Below are 26,085 nucleotides of genomic sequence, written 5' to 3'. Positions count from 1 at the left end.
AATTGAGCAGGCACAAAACAGAGGAGAGCGAGGCCCCCAGTGCACCTCCGAGGCGCCGACGTTTTGTCACAGAACAGGTTCTTTCCCTCGGCGCGCCAATGAAGCGGATGTTGCGGTCGGAGGTCAGGCTCCGCGGGGTCAGGTCGTCGTGACCCGGCACAACAATAATGACGCTAATCGCAGAGCGCATTCCTAGAGTGCGGTGGGCGCGCGATCTCTGACCCGCCGCGCTGCTCGAGTTTTGGTCTCAACAGTTGCAGCCACGCTTGCATTGCGGGCCACGGTGAGCGACTGCCAGCCGTGGCAGCGAAGCCTCCCCTCGGTATGCCACCAAGTTGCCGCTAAGTAACCAGTCTCGTCAGTTGAATGTAAAATTCATGCAGTGACTGCACGGAACACCATAGCGCTGGCCACAGGAGATGCTGCTGTATGCAGACTACATCGATGGCGGACGGGCAGAGCATGCTGCTCGGCTGTGCTTGGGAGCGGAGACAAATATAGCTACAGATTCTCGCGGACGCGCTCGGCTTTCTGCAGGCACTATCGAGACGTAAGCTATGAAAGGGACACTACAGGCTAATGCTAGGTCGACGTAGACTGCCTAAATACCATTCCAGAAACTTCGCAACGCTTGTTTCGTGCTAAAAAAATACTTACATTACGAAAAAAATTGCATCTCAAGCATCCGAATACCTTTTTTCAAAATTCAAATCTCCCACCACATAACTGGGGGAGCGATGACGTCGCATACGCCATCACTACCCTTTGTTGACGTCGGTAAGTAAAACGGCACCCGATAGACGCGGTACCGAGCCAAGACAGAGCGGTTGGCTTGAGATTTTGTGGCGAAAGGACGTGCTTTTCGGAGCTCTGTGGCGGCGACGAAATCATAAGTTTTTGTGCATGATTTGAGCTTGCTTCTGTTTTTGATTTGCTGATGTTTTTTAGCCTTTAAATAATAATTGGGTGGCTTTCTTCTTTTTCTTTGTCTCTTTCGTATTTCGTGTGCGCTGGTGTGTTTTGTGTACATTTGGTTTTGCAGTATGGTTAGAGCGTCCTTTCACGCCACGTGCTTCAACACGTGCAGCCGGGTGGGACGTTGAGTGCTTGTAGCCTTTAAATGGTAGCAGGTGTAACCGGGACGCGTATTCACAATTGCTAGTAGGTTGAGTAGGCTAGTTCACTACATGGGACCTTTGCTCCCGCGACTCCTCGTTCTGGCGCTTGGTGGACTGCTGTGAGCCCTGGCGCAGTGGGCGCACGTACTCGATCGGTCTTGCGGTGAGCTATTGCCCGTAACCGCCGTGGCTGTCGCCCTGTGCTGTATGTTGGGTGAATAAACTCGCGTTTGTTGGCGATCTGACTCTGGAGCCTTCTCTGCGCCTAGTCGGAGAGTCGACGAACCCTGCCGTATCGCCTTCTGCGTTGCGGAGTGGAGGAGCGTCGTGTCCTTTCCTGACCGTCGCTCGTAGGGTGAGCCTTGTGCAAACCCACTTCCACATAATTGGCGCCCCACTCGGTTTCGGCTTGGCGTCAGAGCAGGCCCCTTCACGGCCCTCGTTCCTGCTGGATCCCCTCCTTACGGACTTAATGTCCTTCGACACGGACGACACCGACAGCATGAGATACGTTCGCCTCGGCGATCCTCTGCTTTCGGCGGGCGGGAGCGATCCCTCCTTTGGACAGCCCTTTGGTTACGTCAACTGCTCGGATGTGTACCCTAGTCCTAGCCGTGCCGGTTTTGGGTTTCCTCAACTGTTTGAGACGCGCGCGGAGCAGGTGCATACTAGCCCCTCCGACGTGCTGTTCACGCTCGCTGGCCGCGTTTCGTCCCGAGCGCAGTTGAGTACCCTACATGCCGTATTGGAGCCACCCCGCTTAGGTGCTAGCACAGACTCCTTGCTCGCTGGCCTCTATTTGTCCCGAGCGCAGCTGGTTGGCCATGTCGAGCACGAGCCACCCCGTTCAGCCGACAACGTCGCCGCGCTTTCCGACTACCGCCTGCGTCATGCGCAGCTGAGCAACATTTTCGACGCGCGTGAGCCACCCCGCTCCGCCGTCGATCCGTTCGCCCTTCGTGTGAGGCCTCATGCACCTGTCGGAGCGGCACCCAGTTCTCCACTATGACGTTTTCTGGCCCCTCAGGGTCGGGCGTGCATTTGAGTGAACAGGAGCTGGTTGGTCCTTCCCAGACCGCCGCGCCTGGCCCGGAGCAAATGCCGCCACACGACGCAGCCGCACAGCTTCTCCAAGTCCTGATAGAAGCGGCGCGCTCGCAGGCTAGTGCTCTGAAGGGAGGCCTCCAGTCCGCTCAGCCAGGCATGCCAAGCGGCCTACGGGTACCTCTCCCGGAGTACGGTGGTTATTCGGACCGCATGAGTGCTACAGAGTATCGCGACGCGCTGCACCGCTATCAACAGGCAACGCGGCTGGACGACAGGGTGATGCTAGGCACTGTATTGCCCGTTTCGCTAACAGCCCACGCGGCTGGACGACAGGGTGATGCTAGGCACTGTATTGCCCGTTTCGCTAACAGCCCACGCGGCACGGTGGTGCCGACATGGCCACCAAGCTTGTTCGATGGAGGAGTTTAGGAAGCTTTTCCGCAGCGAATTCCTTTCTCCTGACTATGAGCGCTGCATGCGTTGCGAGCTAGAGGGCTTCGCACCTAACACCCTGACGAATCGCTGCTCGAGTATGTCAGGGCTATGCAGGAGCTCTATCTTCTTGCTGACCTTTTGGCATCTGACACCGAAAAGGTGGAGCGGGCCATTCGTCAAGCCCATCCAACCTTCGCCGCTTACTTTCGGAGCGCCCGTTATCGTGAAGCGGATTCAGGGCGAAATACTGGCAGCGAGAGCCTACCGCCCGCCGCCACCGCCGTCAGCCTCTCTCGAACCTCGTTGTGCGTGGTGGTGACACGTCACCCCGTGATTCCCCGAAATACGAGGCGGCCTCAGCCACGAGAGAACACCGAGATGCGCGTGGCCATTCTGACCGCGCCCTCGACCCGTACTCGCACGCCTGGACGAGCTGTTCTTCCCCGTGCGGCGAACGAGAACCCCCTGCCCTTGCGCACGAAGGGAAATCCAATCGCGGCGCCCCTTTGGCTAGCGAGCGGAAGCTACCTAGCGCTCGAGATGCACCCAGGCCCCTCAGTCGGACCGAGGCGTTGTCCGTTACCGTTGTGATGAACTCGGCCACATTACCCCAACATGCAAAGCGTGCCGCCCGACGCATGAGCCGCCTCGCCCGTCGGGAAATGGTACGAGCCGCCGGTGAGTTCCCCCTCGCCGATGGCGACAGCAGGAGCGCATGGGGGTGAAACGCACCTCCAATGGCGTGTCGCGCTGGAACTGACTCTTCCCCCACGCCGGCACCTTTGGTCGCCCTTAGGATCGCTGGTCGGCAGTTTGTGGCGCTGCTGGATAGCGGGGCTTCGGTCTCACTGTTTGGCGAGAAGGTTATGGCTCATTTGCGCCGGCGTTCTGTCCTCATTAGAGCCTACGACACCGCCTTCCACCTGGCGAGCGGCAGGGCTACCTCGTGCGGCTCTGTGCGGCTGGTTGTGCGCTGGGAGAATCGCGTGCGTCGTCAACGCTTTGTGCTTCTCCCGGGTCTTTCCATGCCCGTGAGTTTCGCACGCGACTTCCTCTCACGCACGGGTATCGTGATTCACATCGCAAGCGGAAGCTACAGAGCAGAAAGCCCTTGTGACTCCCTGCAACTCTTTGCTACACTCGCGCTGGCCGCCGTGGCGGCCCTTCAGACGCCGGATGCCACGCGAGAGCAGGAGGAGAGGAGACCTAGCGCTGCCCCCTTTACTCGTGTCCCTCACTCTGCCGCCAATACTGGCCCCTTGGCCGGCACGGCGGAAAACGGTCGGTGCGAACCGCTTTCTCAGGGGCATTGCGCTGCTACGGCGCGCAAGGTGCCGGCTACCCGGGCCACCACACGGTTAGGCAGCAGCTCGGACTGCTCGCTGCTGCCTTTGTCGAACAGCTTGTCGGTAAACGAAAAGGCACGCCTGTCATCGCTTCTGACTCGCTTCAGCCCGATGTTCACTGAACGACCGGGCTGCACCTCTCTTATGCGACATCGGGTTCAACACAGGCGGCGCACGGCCGTGGAAATGCAATCCTCGCCCCATTAGTGTGGCGAAGAGGAAGACGATCGACCAGGCATTGGATGAGCTTATTGAGACCGATATTGTCCAACGCTCAAACAGTCCCTGGGGTTCGCCGGTGGTAATGGTCCCCAAAGCAGACTGCTCTTATGACTCTGCGTGGACTACCGCCGGCTGAACGAGGCCACACGGAATGATGCTTATCCTATGCCTAACGTGGACTTAATTGTGGCTAATCTAGGTCATGCGTGCTACTTCACCACTCTGGATTCTAGCTAGGGCTACCTGCAAGTTCAGATGGAGCTTGCCGATGCGGAGAAAACTGCGTTCACCTCTCACCGAGGCCTTTACCAGTTTTACCATATGGCATTTAGCTGCTCTGGAGCTGCAGCTACGTTCCCGAGATTGACTGACCACATTCTGGGGTATGCTATGCGCTGGCGTACCTCGATGACGTTGTCATCTTCTCTCGAACGTTCGAGGAGCACCTCCGCCACCAGGAGGACGTCCTCGGAAGGTTGCGTGCTACCGGGTTGACTCTAAACCCGAAGAAAGCTCAAATAGCTGAGACTCGCATTTCCCTATTGGGCTTTATCATCGACAGGGGTCGTGTTCTGCAGTGAGATGAGAAGGTGCGAGCTATCGTCGAATACCCAACGCCGGCGAACATTCAGGGCCTTAGGCGCTTTTTGGGTATTGTGAACTACTACAGACAGTTCAACCGTAATTGTGCCGCTCTTCAAGCGCCCTTGACCGCACTCTTGAAAAAGTCGCCACGATGGAGCTGGGGTACTGAGCAGGAGGGTGCCTTTCATGCACTATCCCGAGCTCTAGTGGAAACAGCCGAACTGAAGCTGCCCGACCTCAACAAGGAGTTCGTTGTCCAAGCTGACGCGAGCGACCTGGGCCTTGGGGCTGTGGTGCTTTAGGAGCACGACGATGTTCTCCGGCCAGACGCATTTGCCAGCCGGTCACCGCCTGCTTTATTAGAACCTCTGGTGCTCTCCTGAGGCGTCCGTTTGCCGGTTACATGTGCCCTCCTGGAGCAGTGCTTCTAAAAAATGCAATCTATCGTCGCGACTAGCGATCGCCAAATGGGGCGTCCGTGCCCACTGCCTCACCGCGCGGGCAGCCAGCGGCGGAGCGTAATCAAACTCGACGGCACTCCGCAATGCCGGCATGTCTTGGGGACAAACGCATACAGCATGCGCTAAGAAATCTCCTCCGTTGTGCCTTGGCAGACCCACATATTCAAGGAGAAAAGGCCCCCAGATTTTCGCTCTCGCACCCGCTCTCGCGCCTGTGCAGAAACGTCGAGCGCCATGACAAATGCCACTTCCGCAGTACCTATTAGCAATCGTAAAAACGCTTGCGGGCTGTCCCGGACCACCTTGACTTGACCACCGCACTTTTCTCCACATTGTGGTTGTCCGCAGAAACATTACGTCAAACTCTTGCCTTTGCCTCCGAGTTGTTCATAAATTCGACTTCGCCAGCCGTCTGCTAGCGGCCTGGTTAGGTCAGATGGTAGAGCGGCTGCCCCGGAAAAGCGGTGGTCCCGGGTACGAGTCCCGGACCGGGGCGAATTTTTCTTCAACTGCCACGCTTTTCTTTCGAAGAACCCGTTTGCGTTTCCTTTGTAGCACTTAGCTAGGTTCGGGTGGATGCTCCCCATTTTCCTTTCATTAATTACTTCTCTCCGCCTTGCGGGTTTCCGCAGAACTATTACGTGAAGCATCTACCATCATCAGCAATAGCCCATATTCCCCTAAGCAAGCAAAAATGCAATTGCTCATACCACCGTGTAAGCAAGCAAAAAATGCAATGGTTCATACCCCTTTATGGCAGAGGCTACAAGCGCTCAGCAAAGTGAAGCAAATAATGTATACATCCATTGAAATCGCCTACAGAACACACAGAAAAGCATACGTTTCAATAAAGAACAAGCTCAAAACAGGCATCCGAATCTTCAGTACCCCCTTCAGCTGTTGTATGTGGTGGTTTTGCAACAGCTTCGTTGGACTTTCGTAGGGCCACGGGATGGTGAGTCAATTGTTTTTAGGTGTTCCTCTCACAATGAAGTGCCCTAGAATTGACAACTGAGGTTCCGTCCGATAATAAGTTAGTTAGGTAGGGAGCTCATTTTCGGTCATAACCGTATGCGTTGGTGGTATGCGCTACGGTCTCGCCCCCAAGAGCCGCCTTACATACACTTCCGCTCACTCAGAGATAGTGAAGCGAGGCAACAAAAAAGCTTGCATGAAAGTGGCCCTCAGCAGCTCTTGTAATCACCAAGGAAGAACCAACTTCACATCTGAATTAGAAAGCGTAAAACTAGCAGGGTGTTCCTTAAAGGGAAGCTGAAAGCTTTTCCAGAAAAAATGAGTGAAGAGCACTACGTCGTGGTTTTCAACCCTCTGAATTCGAATATCGCATCGAAATTGAGCGAAAGAAAGCGCAAACATATTTTATTTCGACGAAAAGTGCAGCAGCAGACGCGCCCAGCTCGCGCGCCTCGTTTCCGCCTGTGATTGGTCGGGCGCCTCGTGACGTCAACAATGGTGTTCGTCCGGACCGACTGCTGCCGCTACACACGAAGCACGGCGCAAGGTAGTTCGGTGCTATTTTGCTGAGACGGTCATGGAAATTTTCGAGAGCTTGTGTTTCTCTGAGGAGTTAGGTGTTAAGTCCAAACTCCACGAGAGCGATTTTACGCGCGACGGTGACGGGCGACGGCTTCGAGCGACAAAATGGGCCGTCGCTTGAGCACATCGCTCGGTGCTCGTTTCTAGAAACCTAGAACTCGTCGCTCGTCGCCCGGAAGTGCTATGAGCGACGAGCCAAGAGTGCGAAGCCGGAACTGAATGTACATAACTCAAATACTACTGTTTGTCGCACGGAACGAGCAAACTATTGAATTTTACACGTGCAAGAATAAGAACCTAGTGCAAGACATTCAGAAATATTTTATGCTCCTTTTTCAGTAAAATACATCAGCTTAAATTGATAAAGCATTCGTCACGCTAGTTTCGGCGCGTATATTGCTGCCCTCATACCGGGAAATCGTCGCTCAACGCAGTCGCTCGCGTGGAGTTCGGCTTGCAGGCGACGAGGGAACGCGACAGCCATCGCCTCGCTTGTCGCGCTGTTGCTGTCGCGTGCAAGATCACTTGTAAGGGGTTTATACTTTACTCCCTACATGTACGAGCCGACTGCGGAGAGCCGGCCTCTCTAAGAAGCAAAATATGCTGGTGCAAGCACTACTTTCCACGCGAACGAAGGCGAAGCGTTAGCATCTCCTTGTGTTGGAAATGTTCTTTGGTGAGTATGTTTTTTGCTAAGCTGCATTCAGCGTTCCAGTGAGTACGTTTCCGGGCAAACAGCTGTAGTGTTATGTTCCTGCATGCCTCCTAGTAGAACGTAAGCGGTGATGCGATGTTCGGCATTTGTGCGCTGCCCCAAAGCTGTCGGCAATCTACACAGACGGTTTAAACGCGGGAAAAGTTTACCGGCTGTTGCAGCTCGTGTAGTATAGAACCTTCATCAGCGCGCCATTCGCACGCTACTCGTAACCGGCTAATTCCGTCGGTTACGTGAGATGGTCAGTTGCTCTATGTGTGCGAGAGAAGGGGGAGCGCAGCGTCCTGGCGTGAGCAGGCTTTCCAACACATGCAAACTTCACGCTTGCACTGCGTTATGGTAGCTGCATGCAGGCTGTTTCACAACACACGTGCGAATAGAAAATTCGCGGCGCTTGGCGATGAAACCTGCGTCAAAGGTGGGAGATAAACATGCACCTTCCGTTCAGCGTGCTAACACGAAGGAGAACCCAAAACACTCATTATTGATAAACTCCGGTAGTAATCGTCACGGAAGTGGTTAGAGCAGAACACTGTTGTTCTTGAGGGCTCCAAGTTGTTTTGCTTCACAGCAGCCTCCCACTTAGCTGAGAGCTTCTTGTCTTGCAGGAACTAATGGAACATCGGAACATTATCGCGGCCGCTGGTGTTCGTGCAAGCGTAGGCTGCACAGAACGCCGGCATGATCAGTCTACAAGTTCAATTGATGCTGTACACGTCAACTACCACTCCTATATACACACAAACAAAGGAATGTAGGGTCGAGCGAAGCAGATTAGGACGGCACGCACGCATAAATAAGCCCTGTCAGGCACGGTCGCGGAGACAGCGAAGGAACGGAACACCAGTGCTGACGTCACTATGTCGCGGTTTCCGGTCTCCGCTCGCATCGTCAGCGTCAGCAGCAGCGCGCGGCGCTCGACGGGGGGCTGAGCTACAGCGCAATTTTAACCGACGATTGCGTCGCTCCTAAGTGAAAAATCCCCCCCCCCCCCAAAATGTTACCTGCATGGTTTATAAGGTTCCCGCGTCCGTATATCAGCGTCTTATTGAATTCGACAGACTCTTCAGCTTCCCTTTAAGGCAACCTGCCGTGGTTGCTCAGTGGCTATGGTGTTGAGTTGCTGAGCACGAGGTCGCGGGATCAAATCCCGGCCACGGCGGCCGCATTTCGATGGGGGCGAAATGCGAAAACACCCGTGTACTTAGATTTAGGTGCACGTTAAAGAACCCTAGGTGGTCAAAATTTTCGGAGTCCCCCACTACGGCGTGCCTCATAATCAGAAAGTGGTTTTGGCACGTAAAACCCCATAATTTAATTTTTTAATTTTGTCCCTTTAAGGCTTCTGGCGAGCGTCGCTGATTGTTTATTAACCCATTTCAAAACCAAGAACCTGGGAGTTGCTCAGAGTGAGAACGGCCCGCAGGGAAATATTTCTGTAATTTTGTATCTGCACCAGTTATAAGCTGACCCGTTAATCACCATCCCGAAGAAGGTGGTTAACGGCTTAATGTTCTCTGCCTAAAGAAGCTCGCTAATCTGCGCCAAAGGGTCAACAGCGAGAACGACAATTCGTGAGCCACTCTGCGAAAGTGGATGACTAGCGAAGTAGATACGATCGGCATTGCGCTTCGGACGATGCGTTCGTTGTCAAAAAACCTGGAACCGCGCCCTTCAGCAGAGCCACACGTACCAAGCACACACAAGTCCTATACGCACTCGCAGGGGAAACACCGCGTTAACACCGCCAACGCAGGTTGCCGCTTCTCGTTGCCCCTCACGGCAGCGGTCGTAGTGAGGTCGTTATCGAACCATACACAGTCCGTCGCAAACGTTGCAGGCAGAGCCGATATCAAGGAAGTCTCTTTGGAACCTCGCGTTCGCACTCTGAATTCATCGGCGTTGAGCCCTCGACCACGAAGGTGCTTCCCTGACTTACGGTATGCTTCGTCGGTTCTTGCTCGTCGCTCACGCCTCGCGCTCGTCGGCCGCCGCATTGCAGCGTCCGCACGCGCGCTGTTCTTCGGCAGTCCCGGTGACGACCGGCGGGACGAAACTGAGAACAATTGCATCGTGTCGCTATAGAGCCGTGACGTGAGCCGTACTCGAAAGAGCCATTGGCGATGATGCTAGTTTTTGCAGAATGGGGCCGGCTGTGGAAGAAGACGACGAACGCGCGAGCACGAGCGCCTTCACGCGGTTGCGCCGAGGGGCGTGTTACGTTTCGCCTACAACGCGCGGTAATGCCGGCGCGGATGCAACGGACGCCGGGGCTTTGTTCAAAGCGGCGGACATTTTGGCCCGTCCGACGCCGCCGCAACGCCTACCCGCCAAGCGTGTCCAGGCGTGTTTCAGTGCCACGTGTCTTCGTGTGTGTGTGTGTGTGTGTGCCCACGCTTGTCAAAGCGCGGCATCAGGGGAGCGGAGCTCCCCAAGTGAAGGTTGGCGATGCGTCACTACACTCGGTTCAGCAGGTCTCTCGGCTCGACAGTTCGCGCCGTCGTGGGGTCATGCTCCGCCGTCCCGTGACCTTCATCCCGTGACCTTCTCTTTTGGACCGCGACGCCGAGGGTATAAGAGCAGCTGCCCCCGGACGCCAGGAGAGAGGCTCCGATTTGTACTGTTGAGTTACGTGCTCTCCCGTCTCTCCACTTCGGTCGACCTGACCGGCCGCTCTTTTGCTATGTTAGAATAAACAAGTTGTTCTGTTACCAGTCTTCTCTTGCTTTGCCGGGACCTTCAGATGCTTCCAGTGCCCCAGGCCGCCAGGCCAACGCTACCCTTGGGGCTTGCGACCCATTGGTAATAACGGGCGTCAGCACCGAGACCCCAACAACTCGTGCCAGCGGTGCGATTCCAACATCTGGTTGCCAGCGGTGGGATCGCGACAACGGAGGCCAGCAGCGAAGAGATGCGGTTGACTGTATGCTGAGCAGCACAACGACCATCCGGGAGCAGCGCAACGAGCCCTGTGTGATGACTGGTTGCCTGCAGCGGAACGACTGCGCTGAAGTCTTGGCTGCGAGGTTTGGTGAGTGCGGGACTTTCTTCTTCTGAGTTTTGCCAGGCTTTTGTTAGTGTTAGAAACAGAGCTGGTAATTGTGGTTGTCGTTGCTGCCGGGTTAGTTTGCGGCAAGACAATAGTAGGCAGTAGAGAAAGCAGCATTCAGAGCAGCCATGGATTTGAAGTCGTTGCGCAAACCGAAATTGCTGGAGCTTGCGAGAGAGTTGGGTCTGGATGTCTCAGACAAACTCAGAAAACCAGAACTGCTAAGGGCTATTCTTGAGTTAGAAGCTGAGGATGACGAGCTGTCGGAATGCCTTGAGACCATTGAGGAGAGGGAGGCGCAAAAAGAGAAACAGGAGCGCGAACTTAAAGAACAAAAAGAGAAACAGGAGCGCGAACTTAAAGAACAGAAAGAGAAAGATGAGCGCGAACGTAAAGAGCAACAAGAGAAAGAAAGAGAGCGCGACCGTCAACACGCTTTGGAAATGAAGCGTCTCGAGTTAGAGATGGAACGCGCTCGTAATGGAAGTCAGGCACACGGTGCAGGAGAACGAGTATTGTTCAAAATGACTGACCTGATGCGGCCGTTTAAGCTTGGAGAGGACATTGGTTTGTTCCTGGTTAACTTTGAGCGAACGTGCGAGAAGCAGGGGTTCTCTCGGGAAACGTGGCCACAGCGCTTGCTCACTTTGCTACCCGGCGAGGCGGCCGACGTAGTCGCTCGCTTGGAGAGAGAGGAGGCAGAGGATTTCGACAAAGTGAAATCGAGTCTGCTAAAAAAGTACCGGCTGTCAGCGGAGGCGTTCCGTCGGAAGTTTCGGGAAAATGAGAAAGGCAAAAGTGAGTCATATACAGAGTTTGCCTACAGGCTTATGTCAAACATGCAGGAGTGGCTCAAAGAAGAGAAAGCGTTTGGTGACCACGAGAAAGTTCTGCAGTGTTTCGGGCTAGAACAGTTTTATAGTCGGTTACCTGAGAACGTGCGGTACTGGGTCTTGGATAGGCCAGACGTTAGTACGGTGGCTAGAGCCGCTGAGTTAGCCGAGGAGTTTGTGACGCGTCGGGCTCGTGGAGCTAAGGACAGTCAAAAGGGTGAATTTGGCTCCAAGTTTGAGAGGCCAAAGTTCACGCCCATGAGAGCAAAGGGGGACACACGTAGTGCGGATGCGAGTGAAAGCAGTCCGACCGAACGTAAGGAGACGGCGGCAACCGAAGCCGAACGCAGAAAGCGGTTCGAGATGAGGCAAGCGCGCGTTTGTTATACGTGCCAGAAGCCGGGTCACTTTTCGGCGCAGTGTCCAGAAACAAAAACACAAGTCGTGTTTTTGTCTATATGCAGCACTGACGAGAACATGAAGCTTCTCGAGCCTTACATGCGAGACCTCCTCGTGAACGGGAAAGAGTGCCGAGTGCTTCGCGATTCCGCAGCTACAATGGATGTAGTTCACCCCTCTTACGTAGAACCCGATATGTTCACGGGCGAGTGCGCATGGATCAAGCAAGCAGTGGAAGCTCATAGCGTGTGTCTGCCGGTAGCAAAAGTGCTTATTGAAGGACCTTTCGGAGCACTTGAGACGGAGGCCGCAGTGTCATCTATGCTGCCCCCCCAGTACCCGTACCTATTTTCGAACAGGTCCGATCACCTCCTGCGCGAGAAGGGGCTTTTGTTTGGTGAGGCTAGCGTTCAGGCCTTAACCAGATCGAAGGTTCGGGAGCTCGCTGCAAAGGCGGTAGTTGCGGGGCCGACGTTGTTGAACGATGAGAAAGGGTCAGAGGCGCAGCAAGCTGGTATTCAGAGCACGCCCGAACAGAATAAAATTGAGCCTGTAGCGTTAAAGGCAGCAGATACTGGAGAGGAAATTCCCGACACGGGAAAGTTAGAAGAGCTGTCTCCAGATTTGCTCATCGCGCCTACGTCAGACGGACTTAACAGGTTGCTAAAAGTCAGCCGCTCGGCTTTGATAGCCGAGCAAAAGAAGGATGGCAGCCTAGAAAACATACGCTGCATTATCAAGGAAGGTATCGCCAAGAAAAATGCTCGCTTTGTGGAAAGAGGTGGGGTCCTGTACCGGAAGTATCTAGACCACAGAGGAGTGGAGTTCGATCAGCTGATCGTGCCTCAATGCTATCGTCAGGATCTGTTGCGCTTGTCGCATGGGGGTTCGTGGTCCGGACACCTAGGAGTTAAGAAAACTAAGGACCGTCTCTTGCAGGAGTACTATTGGCCAGGGTGTTTTCGGGACGCAGACCACTTTGTGAAGACATGCGACACCTGTCAGCGGGTGGGCAAGCCAGGGGACAAATCGAGGGCGCCGTTGAAGTTGGTACCTATCATTACGGAGCCTTTTAGACGGCTCGTTATTGATACAGTGGGACCTCTGCCGGTAACAGCCACGGGGTACCGACACATTTTGACTGTGATCTGCCCAGCGACAAAGTTCCCTGAAGCAGTGCCGCTTAAAGAACTCAGCTCAGTTGAGATAGTCAATGCACTACTGTCCATATTTGCGCGAGTTGGTTTTCCTGCAGAAATCCAGTCAGATCAGGGTACAGTGTTTACTAGCGCTTTGACGACAGCCTTTCTCGAAAGGTGCGGGGTAAGGCTGTTACACAGCTCAGTGCACCACCCCCAGTCGAATTCCGTTGAGAAGCTCCACTCCGTCATGAAGCGCGTGTTGAGAGCATTGTGTTTTGAACATCAAACTGACTGGGAGCTGTGTCTGCCTGGAGTGATGTTTGCTTTAAGAACCGCGCCGCATGCGGCTACGGGGTTCTCGCCAGCTGAGCTGGTGTACGGTCGCTCGCTGCGATCTCCGCTTCGCATGCTTCGAGAATCATGGGAAGGCAGGGGCGACGACCCAGTCGTGGTAGAGTACGTGCTTAAGCTCCTCGAACGCTTAAGAAGGGCACAGGAGTTGTCAGGTGAAGCAATGGCAGAGGCCCAGCAGAGGGCCAAGGTTTATTATGATCGGACAGCCAGGGCCCGTCGTTTTGAGGTGGGCGATGAGGTCATGATATTGCGCACATCGCTAAAGAACAAACTCGACGTGCAGTGGGAGGGCCCAGCGCGGATTGTTCAAAAACTGTCGGATGTTAACTACGTGGTGAGTCTGCCAGGAAAGCGGAAAGCACAGCAAGTTTACCACTGTAATCTGCTCAAACCCTATAAGCAACGGGAAGCAGTGGTGTGCATGATGGTAAACGTGCCCGAAGAGCTTCCGGTCGAGCTTCCGGGACTAGGCTCAGTGACAAACAGGAAAGACGCCGATCAAGTCATTAGTGACTTAATAAGTAAAGCATCGCTGTCGCCTGAGCAGAAAACAGAACTACACCAGCTCTTACAAGAGTTTCAAGGTCTGTTCTCTGAGAGGCCTGGTAGGACTTCTGTCCTTACTCATGACATAGAACTTACCTCCCCAGAGCCAGTACGATCCAAGGCGTACCGGGTGTCACCCCGCCAGAGCGATATTATGGAGGCTGAGGTAAAGAAAATGCTACAGCTCGGTGTTATTGAAGCGGGTGAGAGTGATTATACCTCCCCTTTGATTTTAGTTGAGGTACCGGGCAAGGAACCTCGTCCTTGCGTCGACTACCGCAGGCTTAATTCCATCACTAAGGATCAAATTTATCCGATCCCTAACATCGAGGAGCGCCTTGAGAGAGTGAGTAGCGCTCAGTTTATTTCCACCCTAGATCTTGTCAGGGGTTATTGGCAGGTTCCACTTACAGAAGAGGCTAGTAGGTATGCGGCGTTCATTTCACCAATGGGGACATTCCGTCCTAAAGTTTTGAGTTTTGGTTTGAAGAACGCGCCATACTGCTTTTCAAGCCTCATGGATAAAGTGTTGCGGGGACAGCAAGAATTCGCTTTACCGTATCTAGACGACGTAGCGATATTCTCCGCATCCTGGCCTGAGCATATGGCGCACTTGCGGGCAGTGCTAACCCGCCTGCGCGATGCGGGCTTGACAGTCAAGGCTCCCAAGTGCCAGTTAGCACAGGCCGAGGTTGTCTACCTCGGACACGTGATTGGTCGGGGTCGTCGCCGCCCCTCTGAAATAAAAGTGGCCGCTGTGCGAGACTTCCCGCAACCGCGCACGAAGACCGATATTCGGTCGTTCTTAGGTGTCGCCGGCTACTATCAGAGGTACATCCCCAGGTACTCTGATATCGCGGCTCCCTTGACGGATGCTCTAAGAAAGACAGAGCCGCAAACAGTCGTCTGGGATGAGACGAAGGAGAGAGCTTTTAGCGCCCTAAAGAGCGCCCTAACAAGCCAGCCTGTGCTACGATCGCCCGACTACACAAAAGGGTTCGTTGTTCAGTGTGATGCTAGTGAGCGAGGCATGGGCGTTGTACTGTGCCAACGGGAAAATGGAGAAGTAGAACACCCCGTCCTGTATGCTAGTCGTAAGCTGACCAGTCGTGAGCAGGCGTATAGCGCCACCGAGAAAGAGTGTGCGTGTATCGTGTGGGCCGTTCAGAAATTGTCATGTTACCTAGCTGGCTCGAGGTTTATCATTGAGACGGATCACTGCCCTCTCCAATGGCTGCAGACCATCTCTCCCAAAAATGGCCGCCTCCTGCGCTGGAGCCTCGCTTTGCAACAATATTCCTTTGAGGTGCGTTACGAAAAGGGGAGTCTCAACGGTAACGCCGATGGCTTAAGTCGAAGCCCCTAACGTGGGAATCAGCCTCAAAATTGCTTGTTACTGATGTTTTTCTTCCTGAGGCAGGATTTTTAACCTATTGCTTTTGTGTAGTGTTTCAAAGTGATGACGTGCTTTCTAGTGCAATTTTTCGATTTGTGGACGCGTTCTGAGTGCTGCTAAACTACTGTAAGGAACTAGGCAGCAGTAAAAAAGGGGAAAGAGCCTGGCAGGGCTTAGTGAGGGTTGTGCCGTGCTTGCTGACTGAGCGGTTGACTTTTGGCGTGGTTCTAACGCTTGCCGGAAACGAGAACAAAAATGTCAACTCTCCCGAAGTCACTTTGCAGTGTCCTGTGTGCACCTGAACGTGAGAACGAGGCCTTCTCTGTGCGCTGCGCTCAAGAAACGCCCAAGGACGCCCAACTTCGGTTATGAGCATCATCGAGCGACATCCCTCCGGACAGCGGATGCAGTCCCCTGACCATCGGGATCTCCTTCCCCCGGCGGGGCGGTCTGTTACGTTTCGCCTACAACGCGCGGTAATGCCGGCGCGGATGCAACGGACGCCGGGGCTTTGTTCAAAGCGGCGGACATTTTGGCCCGTCCGACGCCGCCGCAACGCCTACCCGCCAAGCGTGTCCAGGCGTGTTTCAGTGCCACGTGTCTTCGTGTGTGTGTGTGTGTGTGTGTGCCCACGCTTGTCAAAGCGCGGCATCAGGGGAGCGGAGCTCCCCAAGTGAAGGTTGGCGATGCGTCACTACACTCGGTTCAGCAGGTCTCTCGGCTCGACAGTTCGCGCCGTCGTGGGGTCATGCTCCGCCGTCCCGTGACCTTCATCCCGTGACCTTCATCCCGTGACCTTCTCTTTTGGACCGCGACGCCGAGGGTATAAGAGCAGCTGCCCCCGGACGCCAGGAGAGAGGCTCCGATTTGTACTGTTGAGTTACGTGCTCTCCCGTCTCTCCACTTCGGTCGACCTGACCGGCCGCTCTTTTGCTATGTTAGAATAAACAAGTTGTTCTGTTACCAGTCTTCTCTTGCTTTGCCGGGACCTTCAGATGCTTCCAGTGCCCCAGGCCGCCAGGCCAACGCTACCCTTGGGGCTTGCGACCCATTGGCAATAACGGGCGTCAGCACCGAGACCCCAACAACTCGTGCCAGCGGTGCGATTCCAACAGGCGCCAACGACGACGACGCTCGAGCCATTGCTGATGATGATAATTTCTGCTCGCAGGCGCCGCGAAACCTTGCATCTGAACCATATACAGCTTCGCTGTAAAAACTTCCCGAAAGCGTCACAAAGAACACTTGTCAAGTGTTGTAACGTTGTTACCGGATTATTTTTTCTTGCAGATGTTTCTATGTCGGACAAACGGGGCGTTTAATGAGCGCATGTGTGAATACTCAAATGAGGTCAGTAATCAAGGCCACCTTTCATTGCACTGCGCTGAATGTATCTGTGAGCCACGTTTGAAAGAATGCGCCACGATGTGAAAGTGTCACGGTGAGCGCGCACGACTCATTTCCGAAGCCTTTCACATCCAGAAGGGTGGCGATGCTTGTGGAAGCTTTCCTTCCATTTAGCTCCTTCAGAAGGAAATGTCGCCTTTGTCGGAGTGATTGCATTCTCTTTACTTTTACGCATGCTCCCTTCATGTGTTTCTTTTTATTCTTGCAGAGTGGTACCTATATATATGCTGCTGAAAAGAATAAACATTTGCTTGTAAATCAGTGCTGTTGTCTATCATTTTCTGACATCCTTTTATTTTGTGCTGTTTCCACTGAAGTCATGAACGAATCATCCCAAATTCTTGCGCTTCTGAAGTTCCCCGAGTATTTTAAGCTTTTTCAGGGCCCGTGTAAAGGAAGCTGGTATTGAGACCAGGGGTCGATACGGCTTATTGCTCGCAACGGTCAGAAGTCTAGGTTAGTGACGTCTTGCTCCTTCATTGGTTCCCCGCATTGAATAACAATGCTGCTTTACCACTAGACGTACATATTTCTGAGTTCTTTGAGCGGCTTTTCTAGCAGCATTACGAAAACTTCAAGGTTCGTCGCTTCCTGCTAGCATGCGCGGGCTGCCTGCCCGGCTGAACGACAGAAGCAGTCCATGCAGCTGCGCCTGCACAGAGAGACGCGCACTCACCGCAAGCGAAGCTCCAGTTGCGCCTCACTCTGGACCACAGCTGGGCACGGCACAGCTGCGACAGCATCGCCTGGTCCCAGACTCTGAAGAAAAAATGGTGAAACATACTTTCTCGCACGAACCCATTTTAACGCAAGGCATTACTGAGATCGATCGCGGACTTTCTCCGTAGGTCGGGCCGCACGGAATGACTGATTGCTGAACGACATCTACGTGTCATTGAGAACCACACTGTTGTACCTAACAAACAAATAAATCACCAGATGAAACGACCACATATAATGTCACCTCATAGTCATCTAAGAAACACATCTATCTCATAATTGAATAGTGCCTGGTATTATACGCCTTTTTTTACATCTTAGTTTGGCGGACACTCTCCAGATTCAGATTCAAATTTGTTTACTTCAAAAGAAATTGTTGGGGGTCACACATGCGAAGAGCAGCTCTGAACATACAGAATGTACGCGAGCCGCTTTATGACACCTCGTACCACAGGGCTTAAAAAAGCAAAGCATGGCGCCCGTGTCTCGCTGCGCGTCCTTGTCTACACTTTATAATGCCGTAACCCCCAAGCCATGAACCAACAATACTCGCGGACAACTTTCTGTGGCAACAAGAGGGAAGCTACGGGGGCGGAGCTTCTGCACAGGTGTTACCGCGCCAAGTAGTCCGCCAGCGTGCGACAGTGCTTTTGGTTGCTCGGAAGAGACGCTGAGTAGACATCACGTGCGACGGTATCGTGCTTGCCCTGACGCGGAAGGGAAAAGCCGCAAAATAAGTAAGCTATCACATTTAGTGGCGTGTTTTATCTTGTTTAATTGTTGCTAATAGGGTGCAGCGGTGGCGTATAAGTAGAGCATCCGCCTCGCGTGCAAGAAGACCGTGGTTCGAATCCCGGTGCCGAGCAATTTTCCACCGGATTACAAAAAAAAAGGAAAAAGGAATCCGCGTGTTGATAAAATTCCATAAACGGGCCTTGAGTGCGGCCTGATTCCGGTGACCAGAACCGGTAACACACTCCCTAACCAGAGCAGGATTGGCCACCCTGGTGCAGTACTTGGCCACAACCTCCTATATGAATACAACAATCAAACCCCGGCCCACAGTCCCCAGAAGCTGCGAAGTAACTGACACGGCGGCGGTCAGACCTGTGACGCAGCAGAGGGTGCTAAGAATCTCTGGGTCCGGACAGGCCGCTATTGGAATTTGAACCTGGCAACGTTTCACGCTAGAACGTTATCGAATGAGGCGAGTCTAGCAGTGCTATTGGAGGAACTAGATGGCAGTAAATGGGATATAATAGGGCTCAGTCAAGTTGGGAGGACAAAAGAAGCATATATGGTGTTAAAAAGCGGGCACGCCCGGTGCTACCGGGGCTTAGCGGAGAGACGAGGACTAGGAGTCGGATTCCTGATTAATAAGGATAGAGCTGGTAACATACAGGAATTCTATAGCATTAACAAGAGGGTGGCAGGTCTTGTTGTGAAACTTAATAAGAGGTACAAATTGAAGGTCGTACAGGTCTACGCGCCTACATCCAGTCATAGTGACCAGGAAGTCGAAAGCTTCCATGAAGACGTGGAACCGGCAAGGGTAAAGTTAAAATAAAATACGCTATACTGATGGGCGACTTCAATGCCAGGGTAGGCAAGAAGCAGGCTGGAGACAAGTCAGTGGGGGAATATGGCATAGGCTCTAGGAATAGCAGGGGAGCAATATTAGTAGAGCTTGAAAGAACAGAACATTATGCGGATAATGAATTCCTTCTTCCAAAAGCGGGATAGCCGAAAGTGGACGTGGAGGAGCAGGAATGGCGAGACTAAAAATGAAATAGACCTTATAGTCTGCGCTAACCCTGGCATCATACAAGATATGGACGTGCTCGGCAAGGAGCGCTACGGTGACCACAGGATGGCAAGAACTCGAGTTAGCCTAGAAAAACATCGTCAAGAAATTTTCATTCAGGGGATGTTTTAGCATTTCCTTCCGACGGAAGGTGCCAACATCATAAATTTTATTGTGGCATTACAGCGAAGCCTTCTTAGAATCGCTACCACACTTTGCTGTGACAGTGCGAAGCGTTCGACAGCGAGAAAAAAACAGAAATAAACGTGGATGAGCGCTATTTGCCATGACAAATAGTCACCTAGGCTGTCGGAGTTTATGCTCTAGGTGGTTTTCATTCTACCACGTTTCTATGCATCTCTTTGTTCTTTTTATCTTCCTCTCTTTTGCGGCTCCAGCAATTCATGCGACACCTAGCGGCGAGCGCAGAAAACGTCGCACGAAGGTCGGAGTCGCATGGCCGTAGTAGAGCGATCCTGTGCAATTGTAGAACGATGGAGCCGGCACCCAAGAAACTCTGCACGCTGCGTTTTGCAGTGTTCATCAGACAGATGGATACACAAGTCCGTTTCCTTTAACGGATTTCTTCCTGCACAAAAAAGTCGGCGCCTAAGAATCTCGTGCATTGCGAATCTCCGCATCTCAAAGTTGTGACGACGACAATGGTTGTGTTCTCGACATTTTCTTCGAGACAGCTTTGTTGCTTTTCCAAGCGAGAATTGATTTGTTCTTAGTGTGAGGAAAGCGAAAGTTGCTTGTACGCCATTTGCAGTAAAGCACTGCGGTGAACTTGAGGGAGTTTGCGTTGAAGTTGTTCGGCGCATGCGTGTTGCAACAGCGGGCGTTGGGATGCAAGTGTCTTCACTGCACTCAATCTGTGAACGAGTCCACTGTATGTCGAATACATGCGGCGCACAACGTGGCGCCACCGCGTGCGGTATGCGCCAGCGGAGACCAGTTGTGGGTTTTTACGTGCCGCAACCGCGATTTGATTACGAGGCACGCCATGTGGGGCTTCATTTGGACCACCACTGCGATGCGCGAGTCACCGGCCTTCTGGCATTTCGGCCCCAGTGAAATGCAGCCGCCGCGACCGGGTGCGAAAATCGGAACACGGGAGCTTAATGTGCTCCCGAGTAACGTACCCTTCGGTTTATGCGCAACACGTACGCGGCAGAATGAAAAATAACCATTCGATGCTATAGCAGTACGCCTTTTTTGCGGCCAGGACACACTATCCGATTAAGTAGGGCAAATTAGTAGGCCAAAATGTGAAAATGTGCAATTATCGAAGCAATTGTATCTCCCATCACGTCTGAAGGAAATGGCAAGCACACAGGCTAACACAGTCTTGGCCAGTTAAAATGCAAAACACGTTAACTACAGAGAAACGCAAAATTATTGAGATTCATGCAAGAGGTGAGTTAACATTAACTTGCACAGAAACATAATTTTCTTTTTCATTGCTTTACACAGCAGCCATAGGCGGTGATGCGAAGACAGCGGGGAGTTTCAACTATGGTGAGACCATGCATCACAAGTCGTACCTGCACATGGTGCGCGAATGTGCGTTTTTGTTGTAAGCAGATCGTTTGGTTTAATTTTTGTAGTTTCTATTTCGGCAGCCTACTGCAATAACTAAGCTAAGCGAAGCTGCAGTGAAATTGTGCATATCGTGAGTGTAAAATGGATGTTTTCCGAAACCACAAGTAGCGAGAAAACTTGGCCAGAGCCTCGTCGCGCATACTAAACTAGATCTACTTATTAATTATTCAATCAATCAATCAATCAATCGATCAATTAATTGTACCCTCAAGGCACACACGCATTATAGAGGGGAGGAGTCAGTCATTCAACAGAAATACAGTTATTTGCAAATACACAATTCAAAATTTCAAGAAAGGGAATAACAACGAAAATTCACACTCTCATGCACGGCTTGTACAATAACTACGGCAAGAAAATACTATTGCAGCCGATTAAGGCACTAAAAGATGAAGTTTACAGCCGACATAGAGAACGTTTACAGAAAAAAGAAATGCGCTTAAGCCTGCTTTTTTTGTTCGATAACCACTTGAAGTATCTGTTGTACCAGGGAGCATTAGTGTTGTTGTAAACAGCTTTTAAAGGAATAATTTTTTTAGTTAAATCAACTACTTTCGTTCTAAAAGAATTCCAAAGATCTTCGACGGACTGCTCATTGTAGGTTGAAATGAAATGATCCAGGAAAGAGGATAGTTCAATGTTAATAGCATCGTAATTGCCACCGTTGCAGTCCCTGATTTGTTTGAGCCGTTTTTACGCACGTGTAGATGCAATAGACAATGTAAAATGGAGCCCGTCATGGTCACTTAATCCAGGCACATGAGTAACGAGTGACGTCATGTCAGCAGCAGATGTAAGGACGAGATCGAGTAAGAACGAAGTAGTGGCTGTTAATTAAATTGTGGGGTTTTACGTGCCAAAACCACTTCCTGATTATGAGGCACGCCGTAGTGGAGGACTCCGGAATTTCGACCACCTGGGGTTCTTTAACGTGCACCTAAATCTAAGCACACGGGTGTTTTCGCATTTCACCCCATCGAAATGCGGCCGCCGTGGCCGGGATTCGATCCCGCGACCTCGTGCTCAGCAGCCTAACACCATAGCCACTGACCAACCGCGGCGGGTAAGTAGTGGCTGTTACACGCGTCCGTAGGTCAACAATCTGCGATAGGTGAAAATGTCGCGATAAAGTTCAAAGATTGCTTTCAGATTCGCGCGCTCTGAAGAGGGCTTGCAGAGACGCTCCCTCGCCGCGCACTGATGCGCATGCGTGCAGCGGCGGCAACAGCCAGTAGGGTTCCTGTATATGATTTTGCAGGGAGCAGAGTTGAGCATTATTTTTCCGGCGCCGCTCACATGGATGGATGGATGGATGTTATGAGCGTCCCCTTTGGAACGGGGCGGTGGGTTGCGCCACCAAGCTCTTGCTACTATGCTGCCTAATATCCTACCTAGGTTAACCAATGAAAAAGGAAAAAACAAAAGCACTATGAACTACCGCGTCCAAACTTTCTGATCCCCTATTGCGAATTGTGCTTTTGTACGTCTCCGTCTTTTGTCGTTTCCCTACTTTTCTTCCACCAATCCTCCAATCGCCTCTTACTAATGTCTATTGCGAACCTGTTTGCTTTACCACTGCTCCCGCTGAACCCAAGGGCTTCAAGGAGGCCAGTGGTGCCTAAATCGACCGCTGGGTAGACGTCTTCACATTCTAACAAAATATGCTCCGTCGTTTCCCTAGCTTTACCGCAGCAAGCACATGCTTCTTCTTCCTTCTTATATCTCGCTTTATAGGTGCGTGTTCTAAGGCACCCCGATCTCGCTTCGAAAAGTAATGAGCTTCCCTTTGAGTTATCATAAATGGTTTGTTTCCTGATTTCGTTTTTTCCTCTTAAGTAGTTACTCATGGCAGGTTTCTTTTCCACTGCCGCCACCCATGAGATTAATTCAGCCTCTCTGACTTTCCGCTTGACCTTCCTTGTTGCTGTGTTGCCCACCCCACAGGCCGCATACTTGCAGGTAAGCTTTGTAGTTCTTTTCCTCCACTGTGAATCAATGTTTTGCCTGTACAGATACCTGAACACTCTCCCAGCCCATTAACTTTCTTCCATATTCCTCAGCCGTTCTTCATACTCAATTTTACTGCGAGCTTCCCTCACTTCAAAACTAGTCCAGCCCATATCCCCCTGCACAGCTTCATTTGTAGTCTTCCCGTGAGCGCCCAGTGCGAGGCGACCGACTGACCTTTGGTTCCCGTCGAGTCCTGATTGTACCCCTGATTTAAAGCAAACAACCGCATTTCTAAAAGTAAGTCCTGGAACCATTACCCCTTTCCACATACCTCGGAGGACCTCGTACCTATTGTATCCCCATAGCGCTCTGTCCTTCATTATGGCTGAATTTCTCTTCCCCTTGACTGTTATGGTTTTTTCCTGTGTTTCCATATATCCATTGCCTTCGTTTATCCATATACCAAGGTATTTATATTCTGTTACCCGAGGTATTTCTTGGCCCTGTATCTCCACTGTCTGTTCACTGTTTTCATTGAATACCATAACACCTGATTTTCTAACAGTAAATTTCAAACCTAATTTGTTGCCTTCCTGTCCACAGATATTAGCCAGACGTTGCAAATCGCTTTGCTTGTTAGCGAGCAACACAATGTCGTCCGCATAAATTTAACCTGGGAGTTGCTGCTCTGTTACTGTACCTGCCTGTTTGTATGAGAGATTAAACCCGATATTACTTCCTTCCAGCGCCCTCTCCATCCTAACCATGTACATCATAAACAGCAGCGGGGATAAAGGGCACCCTTGCCTCAGTCCCTTGTTGATATGAATTTTCTCCGCGCTCCTCATCCCTTCCCATTCAACGCAAACGGTATTTTCTAGGTAAATCTCTCTCAAAAGCTGTATACAATCATTACCTAAGCCTTCCCCTTGCAGAATATCCCACAAAATGTTGCGGTCTACGTTGTCGTAGGCTCCTGTAATGTCTAAAAAGGCCACATACAACGGTCTGTTTTCTGCTTTTTATATTTCAATACACTGAGTAAGAACAAACAAGTTATCGTCCAAACGCCTACCTATTCTGAAGCCATTCTGAAGCTCTCCCAAAATGCCATTATTCTCTGTCCATGCTTGAAGCTTTAATTTGATTGCCTGCATTGCTAGCCTGTATATTACCGATGTAATGGTCAACGGTCTATACGAGTGAATTCTGTCTTTCTCCCCCTTACCTTTATAAATTAAATTCATTCTACTTTGTCGCCAACTCTCTGGTATCCGTCTATCTTTTAAAGTTTTTTCCACTGCTTTCACCAGAGCTTCCTTACTTTTTGGTCCTAGTTCATTTATCAGCTTAACGGGAATCTCGTCTAGCCCTGTGGCTGTGCGCTTAGGAATTTTCTCTTCTGCTTTCTTCCAGTTTAAATTTGTCAGAACCAGCTCCTTTTCCTGGGTCTCTTTCATGCTCTTTTTTTCCTCACACCGCTATTCGCCGAGCGCTATCATGTGGTGCAAAATGACATCACATGTTCAACTGAGCCGTTGCGAAGCGAACTTTACGGGCGCGGCGCGGACTCGTTTCGGTCGGTGCCATCGAAATTGCAATCGAGCGTGCGTTGGAGCGATCGGCTCTGGGTTGCAGGTACGGTACTCGACAATATTAGGTTAATGACTTTGGCGAAGGGGTGCGAAACACATCATTTTGGCACTCGTATGCCAGTATCACGGGGTGCAGCGCACCAAACTGCACGAACCGCACGGAACTCGGCAAAGCTTCCTACGCGATGCCGTGCCGTGTTAGATACGGGACCTTTTCCTGAGCCTCCTTCGAGTTCACCAGACCACATCGAATCGCACCACAGCTAATTAAGGAGCGCTGAAGCACGGATACCACATTCCTGAGGCGCGGCACGTGCAAACAAGTTGGCGGCCCCCACTTTGTGTGCCGCAGGTGGAGCTATTCACTGCTTGACTCTTTTCGAAAGTGAAGCGAGAGCCTGGCACTGTTGCTGGTAAAGTGGGTCCCGAAGCAAAACGGCTGTAATGCGCCGTAAAAACCTGGCGGCGTCGCCACCACCCATCTATTGTGACGGCGCATTGCAAGTCAGCAAGGCAAGACCGCAGGGAGAAGTAAGCCCTCGCCGATTGGCCGAAAATGGCGTCATCTGAGCGGGCCCTCCCATTGGCCGAACATGACGTGTCTTCGAGACACCGAAGGGCTTAAAAGACGCAGACCGGGAGCAGCAAGAGAGCATTCCTAGAGCATTCCTTGATTCATCTCTTTCGAACTTCTTGCGATGGGCCGCAGCGTCTGACGGACGAGACCCGCCGACTCCGAAAGGGATATGCGAGTTACGGTCGCCTTGTATACAGATGCGAGTTCGGCTCGTTTACACTAAAGCAGCATTTATCTCGAGTAACACCCCTGTACACGCTGGAATGCGCACGCCTGGCATGACAGATTGTTCACATGTGGAATTTTTTGGGTATATGTGCAATGCTACACAGACGCGGGACAAAGAAGGAACGATACATCTGTGTCGTGCTACACATATACGCCAAGAATGTTGTTTTGTTCTGACTTCCCCACCCCACGTGTATGGTAGCAAACTGGACTCAGTCTAGTTAACCTCCCTGCTTTTCCTTCTTCTCTCTATCTCTCTTTGTTCTGACTATGCTGCTCTAGAACAGTGTGTTAAAAACAGAGTAAATGGCTGGAGATACAATTTGTCCGCTCCTCCCTGGTTTTTCTCTAGTCTGTTCTTTTAAATAATTTTTGTCGGCGTTCTGATTTTTCATTTAAGGTCGACTACTGTGCTGGTGTTCATTCCTTTGTAGTAAGCGAAAACATCACGCGCTCCCGCTGAAGCTGCGATAGCTTCAGCCGTTACCGCCAGCAATATGTTCCTTGTTCAATCGGCCTTAGTCGACGTGAGGAATGTGAAATTCTTTTTGTACGTTCAATAAGCGCTGTGTGATAGTAAATTAACCCGAGTAGTATGAAGAAATAAAGAAAAATGTGTTTTTATACTACAGTATGCCATGTGTGAATAATTACTTTGCAAGTTTGCGATCTTATGTGATTAGTGCAATAAAAATAACCTGTTGTTACTCTTCATAACTTGTTGCCTTTCCAGGCTTTGAGTCCTGACACCCAAGGTTTCAAGAACAAGCACTCCTCCCCTGCTGCAACCAGCCATTGCTCGTCCATTCCCTCATTCCCTTGCACGCAATAAATTTTATCTAGAAGCTCGTGCATTTTGAATCTTTTTCCACTTGCAGATTTGCTGTTACGAAACAGCTGTTTAGTTTGCGGTATGAGTGAAATGTAAAATTAACATGTGCCTAAAATGTGCGCGTGTAAACATTTGAAATGCATTTAAATCTACGTGTCTGCA

General features: G+C 51.7%; 1 protein-coding gene across 5 annotated transcripts in view; it reads right to left on the bottom strand.

Moving 5' to 3' along the window:
* LOC129382171 (uncharacterized) overlaps nt 1–26,085 on the bottom strand; it is a 431,723-nt gene that overhangs the window by 355,230 nt on the left and 50,408 nt on the right. For all 5 annotated transcript variants that reach the window (XM_072287040.1, XM_072287041.1, XM_072287037.1 and 2 more), the window contains exon 2: nt 17,289–17,371. In XM_072287040.1, coding sequence (XP_072143141.1) covers nt 17,289–17,355 — 67 coding nt within the window. In that variant the 5' untranslated portion in view covers nt 17,356–17,371. The remainder of the gene's footprint in view (nt 1–17,288; nt 17,372–26,085) is intronic.

The sequence above is a fragment of the Dermacentor andersoni genome, chromosome 3 (assembly GCF_023375885.2).
Source record: "Dermacentor andersoni chromosome 3, qqDerAnde1_hic_scaffold, whole genome shotgun sequence".
Lineage (NCBI taxonomy): Eukaryota > Metazoa > Arthropoda > Arachnida > Ixodida > Ixodidae > Dermacentor > Dermacentor andersoni.
This window is presented reverse-complemented; position numbering and strand designations above follow the sequence as displayed.